The 9,877-nt window shown below is 51.1% G+C and overlaps 2 protein-coding genes across 2 annotated transcripts; one reads left to right on the top strand and one right to left on the bottom strand.

The window, feature by feature from the left end:
- Positions 1 to 301: 301 nt before the first annotated feature.
- On the bottom strand, positions 302 to 3,197 carry LOC6495551 (inner centromere protein). The gene is made up of 6 exons (XM_001959050.4): positions 2,906 to 3,197; positions 2,663 to 2,846; positions 1,567 to 2,608; positions 1,408 to 1,504; positions 636 to 1,302; positions 302 to 573 (listed from the first exon to the last, which is right to left on the bottom strand). Exons 1-6 carry the CDS (start codon positions 2,972 to 2,974, stop codon positions 380 to 382), a joined length of 2,253 nt encoding a protein of 750 aa, XP_001959086.1. The 5' UTR covers positions 2,975 to 3,197; the 3' UTR covers positions 302 to 379.
- Positions 3,198 to 3,544: 347 nt separating this feature from the next.
- LOC6495090 (peregrin) lies at positions 3,545 to 8,941 on the top strand. Its single transcript, XM_001959049.4, has 4 exons — positions 3,545 to 4,991; positions 5,052 to 6,310; positions 6,370 to 6,653; positions 6,711 to 8,941. The coding sequence occupies exons 1-4, from the start codon at positions 3,833 to 3,835 to the stop codon at positions 8,302 to 8,304; spliced, it is 4,296 nt and encodes a 1,431-aa protein (XP_001959085.1). The 5' UTR covers positions 3,545 to 3,832; the 3' UTR covers positions 8,305 to 8,941.
- The last annotated feature ends 936 nt before the right edge of the window (positions 8,942 to 9,877 follow it).

Raw genomic sequence — 9,877 nt, 5'->3', positions numbered from 1 at the left:
CAGACTATTCGATCGAGTGCTCATCATGCCACAAAACCATGCCCCATGACCAGTGAAATTTTGTTTTCCGAAGCTTGTTTTCCTCTGGTTTATTTTATTTTCTTTTCTTTTCGCTTCCATCTCTTGCCTTTTCACACTTTTCACGAATCGACGTCTTCAATTGTTTGGGCCTCTGCTGTGTTAATGGAATCGGCAAGCAGCCACCAGCGAACCATTAATTGAGCTCGCTGGCGGCTTTAATAGTTCTTAAGCACCTGGGTATTAGTGTCAGAGCCACAGTGAATCGGGCAGCGGTACTCCGTTTTACTTTTCACAATTAACTTTATTTATTCAAGCATAAACATGTGTGATTACGGATATAGAGAACAAGATTACTTTGCTAGTATTTCGGCAACTCAGAGTAGCGGGGTGGTGTCGACCACAATACGCTGGAGTTCCGTTTCAACTGGCTGGGATCGATATTCGGGAATATCTGCTTCAGGTCAGGCGTGGTAGGCGCCACCGAGAAGAAGCTGTCGATGACATCGGTGGGGCAGTGGCTCTGCATGATGATTGCATCTCCCCTTACATGGCCTAGGAATAGAAAAGATTAAATTGTTAAACAGGTTTAAAGATATTAGTATAGAAACACCTACTTCGACTCCAGGTTGGCGCAGGCGGGCGTTTGTGAGTGACCTTGCCCTCATCGTCGGTGGAATCATCTTCGTGCAGCATCTCCCAGGTGTACTTTGTCTTCGGTGGTGGTGGCAGCATCTTCTTGGGCTTGGCGCCCGTCAACTGCTGAAGCTTTTGTTGCTCTTGCTCCTTCAGTTTGGCCTTCTTCAGCGCCTCGGCCTCTTCCTGTTGCCGCATCTTGCGCTGCAGTTCCTCCAGCTCCTGTCGCTTTCGCTCCTCGATGCGCTTTCGCTCCTCTTGCTTCTTTATCCGGTCGGCCGCCACCTTGGCCATTCGCTCGGCCCGTTCCCGATCCTTGGCTTCTCGCTGAAGAGCCGCCTGTAAGTGTTTCTGTTCCCGTTGCTTCTTTCGCTCCTCGGCCAGGTTGTGAAGTCCCTTTCTAAAGTCGTCGCCACTGTTTTCCCGCGACAAGGTCTTCGTTGATGATGAGTTTGTGCTCTTTAAGTTCGTTCCGGTGGCAGTCTTCATCAGGGTAGTGGCCTTAGAGGCGCTTGCTGGTGCCTTTTTGGGCTGTGCGGAGCTAGCCGGTAGCATGCTGGTCGTCTGTGTAGGCGTAAAGAATCGTCCAACTGCGGGAGCAGGTAGCCTGCCCACCTTGGGTGTGTTGCCACTTAATGGCGTACTTTGCTGAAATGGGAAAAGATAATATTCGCGTTAGAATTTACATTTGAATATAAATAGTTGTACAATGAGACTTCTATGTTACCTCTCACCACTAAGAATACAACTTACCACATCTTTTACCCGCTTGGGACGCAAGTTGCCCTGCGCACTGGCCGCATTTTCAAAAGCCTCAACTCGCATCTTCACGGGACTCTGTAGGAGAGGGCTATGGGAAAATATTTATAGCATAAGATAGTATTCAATTTTAAGATCATTTTAGCAGCTTACTTAAAGAGCTCATGGGGGCGGGCCGGCAATTTCATTGCTTTGACATTTGTAAGAAGTTTCGCCAAAGGCAACTTTTCCTCCAGCGATTCATCCTCTGTCAAAAGACTGTCCTGCTTGGTTGGTTCAGTCTGCTTTTTGCCGCTATTGAACACCTCGAAGGTGGCGTCTGCTGCTGGTCCACGCATGCTTTCCTCCGTTGGCGCGGGTCCCAGGACCATTGTTGCATTGGAAATTGTCACCGTCTCGTTACAAATGACTTGATTAGCCGCTGTCGTGGGCACCTCCTGGATGGGCGGCTCCTCCATGGCGTCTTTGTAAATAGAGCGGTCCTGTTTCGGTCGAGACTCAGTGCTGCCCTTGCGAGTGCGAGATGCCACCGGTGACCTTGTTTCCAGTTCGCTAAAGCGCTCCACTTTGATAGGCCGATGGCAGGCGGCTATGTCCTTCTTCTTCTTGCGACCCTTCTTGCCGGGCTCCTGGCTGGCCACTGTCTCATCCGGACGGGCTTCGTCCACAGTCGCTTCCAGAGCCACCGAGGAGGAGTTGGTAACGTTTGGAGTCGGAAGTATACCTTCGTTGCTTAGCTTTTCTCGCTTGATCTTTACGCGCAAAGTCCGTGAGTTGTTGGCCGGCTCGGCATTCTCCTCATCGGCATTTGCCTGATCCATTGCAAGCTCAGGAGCAGGCTCTGCTTCCTTCGGCGCTTGTTCCTTTTCCTGCATACTGGCTGTGGTGGTTGCGGCGTTGAACTGGGAGGGACGCTGCTCGTTCTCCAACTTCACCTTTACCATTGCCTCGTTGCTGGGACGTCGCATCTTGCGAGAAAGCGAGGGCTCCTTCATCAATCCTTCGGTCCTCAATTTGGCTGCGCGCTGCGGCCGAGTGGAATTCAGAGTCGTATCAGCGGCAGCGGGCGTAGGTGCTGGAGGGGGAGGCATCAGAGAGGCCGTGCTGTTTAAGTTGTCCTCCGCAATAGCCAATAGCTGCGAGTTGCTGATCCTTGCGATCTGGCGTACGGTGGAATTGGTTGTTGTGTCCGCCACTATTGGCAAAGAAGGATGTAGAGAAGGCGCATACACCACGGCAGAAGACTTACCTTGAGGCTCATCCTTATCCTCAATCAGAGAGCTAAGTCGTTTGGGCCGCTTCTTCGTTTGCTGTGGTGTGACCGACGAATTTCCACTCCTAACCTCCGGTGCGGTCTCCATCGCCTTGGCATCCGGGTCGACGAGGGCCGCCCCTGTTCCGTAGAAGAGGTGGTCCAGGTCCTGGGCGTGAGTCTATAAACCAAACGACGCCATGTTGAGCCGTGACTACTATTGAGATTCTCAAAACTTACCAGGCGCAGGGATTCCAGATTTCGCTGGAGGTCCGTGAGCGAGGTCAGCACCATCGCAACGTCTTCCATCTTGCAAGAAAATCGGGGCTATCTGTACAGTATTTCACAAACAAAGTTCCGACTTTTTTTTCGGATTTCACAAACGTTTATTTCAAATGGCGGCAGCAGAGACGCGCGACAGCAGCTGTTAACATCGGCTTTGTTTGGGACTGTTGGCACGTAACATCGGAATGCGGGCTGTTAAGCGCTTGGATTTCCAACACTGCAATCGGTGAAAAAGTTCCCGCGCAAAATAAAAAACATCGTCACAACTTTTTTTTATTAAATAAAATATTTATGGCAAGATAGTCATGGGAAAATGAGGGCTTTAAGTTTAATTGATACGATTTTAGGCAGATATTTTCCATTCCCTAAAATGCAAACATTGGTAACTTTGAACCAGTTCCATGAAATTACTACAACCACCATCCCTATTTGGTAGAGTTGAAAAACGTGGATATGTATGTATTAAAATAAACAACAAAAATTTGAATTTTAAACCGGTTTGACTTGTTTCTTGTCCATTTTAAGTAGCGTAAAGTGACTTAAGACCTTTTTGAGCCAAAATTAGCCTGGCCAGCATTATTTCACCGTCAGTGTTGGAAAACTAGAATGAAAATGCGCCAACGATAGTATCGCCATGGTGTGTTGCCCAGATTTATCACCTCTAGCACATTTGTTAAAAAATTTGCAACAAGCCAGCGAAAATTGACCAGCAACGGGGGATAGAAAAACGCGCGCTCTGCTTGGACACCGTGGCACGTACATATGAGCACCCGCGCCGCGGAGTAGACACAGTGCCTGCGTACCGCACCGTCCAGCACCCATAGAAGCCATTGCCCGCGCCCGCTCCCGCTCTTGATTGAGCAGCTGCAGCAGAGGTGAGCCATGGGCCTCGACTTCGATGCCATGGAGTACTGCAAGCGCGTCAAGAGCCAGCAGGCCCAGCCACCGTTCGGGTGTCCGGTCCCTGGCTGTGACCGCAACTACAAGACGATCGTGGGCTTGCAGTATCATCTAATGAAGTTCGACCACGACAACCCCCAGCCGCTGACCCCAGTGCTGACGCCCAACAGGAAAAAGGCGCGTTCGCGCTCCGGTGCACACCACTCCACACCCCGCCCACCTAAAGGAGATGCGCCAGGTGGCGGAGCCGAGTCCAGGAATGGTTGCGCCTCGGCTAGCAGTGGTGGCGGAGCTGCAGGTGGTGCTGGAAGCGGCTCTGCATCAGCATCGCGCCACCAATACGCTAACCCGGAATCCCTGGTGGCGTACAACGAGGAGGAAGCCACCGTAACGTTCAACCTAGACGGGAAGAGCGTGAGATTGGGAATCGATGACGCCCTGCCTCTCGTAGATGAAGAGGAATTTGCCGCCTTAGTAGCCAGGGGCTGCATACTAAATGCCGACGCACCGCCGCTAGAAGAGAATGCGCCTTGGGCGCGGGTCCAGGTGCCCGTCGCCAAGGTGGCCGAGATTGTCGACTACCGAGTGCCTGATGCGCCCCCGCGGCCGCTCGCCTACTACCGGTTCATCGAGAAGTCGCTGGAGGAACTGGATGGTGAGGTGGAGTACGACGTAGACGAAGAGGACTCTGCCTGGCTGGAGCACATGAACGATGAACGCCAGCGCCTAGGCCTCAACGCCGTAGGCATTGACACCATGGAGCTTCTAATGGATAGGCTGGAAAAGGAGTCGCACTTTCAGGCTGCAGCCAATGGAACGCCTACGGGCGTTGAGGTGGATGACGACGCGGTCTGTTGCATCTGTCTTGACGGCGAGTGCCAGAACACGAACGTGATTCTCTTCTGCGACATGTGCAACCTGGCTGTGCATCAAGACTGCTACGGCGTTCCCTACATCCCGGAGGGTCAGTGGCTGTGCCGAAGATGCCTTCAGTCCCCCAGCAAGCCTGTCAACTGTGTTCTTTGCCCAAATGCCGGAGGAGCCTTCAAGCAGACGGACCACGGTCAGTGGGCGCACGTGGTGTGTGCCTTGTGGATACCAGAGGTTCGGTTTGCAAACACCGTTTTTCTGGAGCCGATAGGTAAAGTACTCCTGACTTTTAACAGAGATTGGAACACTTATTTAACATTTTTATCCTTAGATTCCATCGAGACCATTCCTGCTGCTCGCTGGCGACTCACCTGCTACGTGTGCAAGGAGAAGGGCTTGGGAGCCTGCATCCAGTGCCACAGAAACAGCTGCTATGCGGCCTTCCATGTCACCTGCGCGCAGCAGGCCGGCCTGTATATGACAATGGACACCATCAAGGACGGCCATAACGACTCCTCCATGCATGTGCAGAAATTTGCCTACTGCCACGCCCACACGCCAGCGGACGCTAAACTGAAGATGAACGTGCCAGACTTTGAAGACACGCGCCATAAGATGCGGGAGGCGCGGAAGGCACTGGCCAAGAAGCGCTCCACGGCACCGGTTGTGCTCATTCCGACGATTCCGCCCGATCGTGTTCAAGAGATCGCCACAATGGTGACGATGCAACGGAAGAAGGAGTTTTTGGACCGCATCATTGCCTATTGGACGCTTAAGCGTCACTACCGTAACGGAGTGCCTCTGTTGCGGCGCCTCCAGAGTCAGGGCAACAACCACGGTGTTATTCAGCGCAACGGCATCGAGGGATCGCCGGATACTGGAGAGCTGTACCGACAACTAAAGTACTGGCAATGCCTCCGCCAGGATCTTGAGCGGGCGCGCCTTCTATGCGAACTGGTGCGCAAACGTGAAAAGCTTAAGGTCGCTTTCGTTCGCATCTCCGAAGAGGTGGTAATGATGCAGCTGAACCCGCTAGAGGCAGCGCTGGGCAAGCTTCTGGATTCACTGGAGGCGCGCGACAGCATGGAGATCTTCCGCGAACCTGTTGACATTGGTGAAGTTCCCGACTACACGGACATTGTCAAGCATCCTATGGATCTGGGGACAATGCGGAAGCGCCTTAAGGATTGCCAGTACACCTCACTCGAACAGTTGGAGGCCGACTTCGACCTGATGATCCAAAACTGCCTAGCTTACAATAACAAGGACACGGTGTTCTATCGCGCGGGAATAAGAATGCGCGACCAGGCGGCTCCGCTGTTCGTCCAGGTGCGTAAGGAGCTGCAACGTGATGGCCTGTTGGAGCGGTCGCATCGCAACCATGTAGACCACGTGGAAGCTGAGGTGGAGCAAGAGTTTCGTCAGCTGCTGGCTGGGCCGGCCAGCGAAGATGTGGTGCAGAAGCTCCTCATCCTTGCCGATAAGTCGCAGGTGCTTAAGAATCCCAGTTACCGGACAAAGAAAATCAAGCAGATCCGGCTAGAGATTACGAGAATGCGGAAATCTCTACAAAAAGCTCGCTTTGCAGCTGTAAGTTTGTCTAATTTCTAAATATTCAGATTGAAATTAATTTCTATTCTCTCTCTTAGCGGTACTCCTCACAGACCAATCCATCACAGAGCGAAGAGGAGGAGGCGCCGGACACTTCTCCTGCTAAGAAGCGAACTCGCAAGCGGCTGAGTACTAATGCCATGAACATGGACCTGGATCACGAAGATGAAGACGAGGATGAGGACACAGAGGAAGACTCCATGGGTGAAGCAGATGGCGAGGATAACACATCCAAAGACATGCTCAACTCCACCCAAACGCCACCTTGTAGTCCAATCAAGAGTCTCAACAACAGCAGTTCTCCCGTGGGAATCAATAGGAGGTGAGATTCCCTTCTAATCCAAAAGAAATCATTCTAACTTCTTAACTTTCATTGTAGAACGGCTATTCTGCTCACGCGAAAAGCGCAGGCGGCGCTGAAAAGACCCTCGGAGCCACTGACGACGCCCGTGAAGGAGGAGCATCACAACTCTCAGACCTCCAGCACGCAGTCCACCAGCGCCAGCGGAAGCTCCCTGTCAGCGACGACAGCTGCGACGGCTGCCTCCAGCACACTGGGTGGAATGAATCACGTTCTGGCCACCGCTCCGCACTCAGCCTCTGGATTCGCGTTGACGCAGAATAGCAACAGTGGCGGAGGAGCACTAGCATCGGGAGTAGGCACTGCATCGTCCGCCGGAGCTGCAGCTGCAGCTAGTCTAGCGTCCACGGCGCTCTCAATCAGCAGCAAGCTGGGCATGAGCATGGGAGTCAAGTCGCCCAAACGGCAAGGCCGGTATCGTCGTTTGCCAGAGCTCAGGCATAGTGCCTCGATGTCGCCGAAGAAGTCACCTAACCCAGCGGCGGCAATAAGTCAGGCTATGCCCGATCCCCTGCCCTTTGAGCGCATCCCCGACAGCTTTCGGGTCTATCGGGCGAACAATCAGCGCGATGCGAGCGACAGCGACGACGCACCATCGCAGTCGAGCAGTCCGTGCAGCAGTTGCTCCGACTTCAGCATGTCAGGCAGTTGCTCCGACTTTGACAGCGACGAGGCTAGCGATGCGGATGGCGACGGTGGACGAAGCCGTAGTGAGCGGGATTCCACGTCTCAGGATGGCACCACAGACGCCATGGACCTGCAGCACACCAGCTTCCATCATGGCCAAGGCAACAACGGCAACATGGCCATAAGCAGTAGCAGCGGCGGCAGTGGCGGGAGCTCCAGTGATGACGATGAGGAGCAGCCGCTCAGTGAGAGGCAAAACAAGGCGGCAAGGATCGGCACGCGAGGCACACCAACGCCCACTTCAGGCTCAATAGCGCGGGGAGCTTCCCTGGCTATGGCCCGGGGACGCGGTAAGCGGCGGAGTAATCTCAGCGAATCTACCAGCTCCACGGCCACGCCACCTCCATTGCTGCAAACGGTTGGAAAGTTGCGCTCGGCCACGCCGAACGCCTCGCCCCTGATAAACAACATCAAGGCGAGACGAAACACCACAGTGGCTGCAACGACAAACAACAACCGGAGCAAGCCAGGCGAGGATTCCGAGGATACGACGTCCACCCGAAACAATTACTCCTTGGCTCATGGCCAAAAACCCACGTTAGAGCCTCTTCAGCTTGTGTGGGCAAAGTGCCGGGGATATCCGTGGTATCCCGCCCTCATCCTCGATCCTAAAACGCCGAAAGGATTTGTCTACAATGGAGTGCCCTTACCCGCCCCGCCCTCGGACGTTCTGGCGCTGCGCAAGAACTGCCTGGACGAGATTGTGTTTCTGGTCTTATTCTTCGATGTGAAGCGGACTTGGCAGTGGCTGCCCGCGAACAAGCTTGACCTCCTCGGTATCGACAAGCAGCTGGACCAGCAGAAACTGGTGGAGTCGCGGAAGCCGGCGGAGCGGAAGGCGGTGAAGAAGGCGTACCAAGACGCACTGCACTATCAAAGCCAGGTCTCCGACCTGGAGGGCCAGGGACCCGATCCGATCATGTGAAATCTGCTGGCCCGACTGCATCTGTAAACGCCGCGCGAAAGGCTTTAGCCATTAGTTGGCCACCACCTCGAGTGGGACCGTCGTTTTTATATCTCGTTTGTTGTTACTCGAAGAAGCTCGAAGTTGAAGAAGCCCTCCATTAGAGTATTTCGTTGGCGAATTTCCAATTTGCACTGCAAGTGTCTTTGAATTTCGTTTGTTGCCAAGCTAGCAGGGATTCGTTTAGCCCCCTTATGTACAGTTTTTGTAATACACGCAGTTAACGAATTCGGTTGGAGGACCCTATTATGTACATTTTGTTGTGACTACGACTACGATTATGAATTATTATCCAGATCCTCGATCGCCAGATCAGTACGACACTCACAACATCAACATGGAATTTATAACCTCAAGACGTTTCACGGGAAATCAAATCAATGTTTAAGTTAAATAGTTTTAAGCCCTCCTAGAGTTAAGGCGAAACAAACAAAAAAAAAACACAAGCATACAACAAGCTTCAAGTTAAAAAATCAAGTGTAAAAACTAAAACCACTTCGTAGTGGATAGATGATTATGAACATTTACAAATAGAATTAAAAACTGTATAGATGTGTGTGCGTGTGTCTACATAAATCGATATATCTCTATATGCAAATAGTGTACGTTTTGATTTCCGTATGAACAAATAATATATTTGATTATTATGATGTATTACAAAGATGAGGATTATTATTATAATTACTGTGTGTAATTAATGCAACAATTTAGTACATTTAAGCGAAAATCGTAGCCATTTAAGTATTGAAGTAGTTGGTCCCCTTCCGCATTCAACTTCCCAATGCCCCACTCCACTCCTATTCACACCTTTGCCCTTAACAACATTGAATATTGTTTTAAATTTAATGGTGAATAAAAAGCAGAAAAATAAATGTTTTAAACAAAATCGAACCCCTGGCTCCTGCCACTACTGCCGCCTGTCATTCTATCCAGTTTTGCATCCACTGGTGCAGTCGCCAGTATCCACCACTTACAGTTTCAGCAGCCCCGTTTCACAACTGTCCCCAAAAGTGCGTCAGTACTGTTTGTCAGGAATTGACTTACATTTATTTTGATTGCCCCCAGGTCGTTCACCACGTACTTTTTTTTGAAGGGGCTTCTGTTAACAGTGTCATATTCCGCTCATCATCAATTATCACCCAGCCAGATGTTTTTTGTTTTACAATTTTTGTTCGGACAGATTCGCCACTGACATCCGACGCTTGATTCCAAAAACAATTTAATTGTAAGCTTAAGTTTATTCTGGGGCTTTATCGTCACTATATATTTATTTTTAGAGTGATTAAATATTATACCCTAGCAGGGGGTATCTTAAAATGGCCCAACCGTGTGCAACTAAGTGCAGGATTTGGCCAACTTATTGGGGCTTATTTTAAACCATATCTAAGACTGTCCTTTATAGGAAAATGAATGGGAAGAAGGGAATACATTCCGTATTATGACATTCCCAAGGTTTTACTCTAAAAATTGCCTTTGTTAAACAAAATTTGTTAAACATAACTCCGAAAATAATCATCCAATTCACGAATGTTAT

The sequence above is a fragment of the Drosophila ananassae genome, chromosome 3L (genome assembly GCF_017639315.1).
Source record: "Drosophila ananassae strain 14024-0371.13 chromosome 3L, ASM1763931v2, whole genome shotgun sequence".
NCBI classification, from domain to species: domain Eukaryota; kingdom Metazoa; phylum Arthropoda; class Insecta; order Diptera; family Drosophilidae; genus Drosophila; species Drosophila ananassae.
The sequence above is the reverse complement of the archived record's forward strand: the minus strand, read 5'-3'. Positions and strand labels throughout refer to the sequence as shown.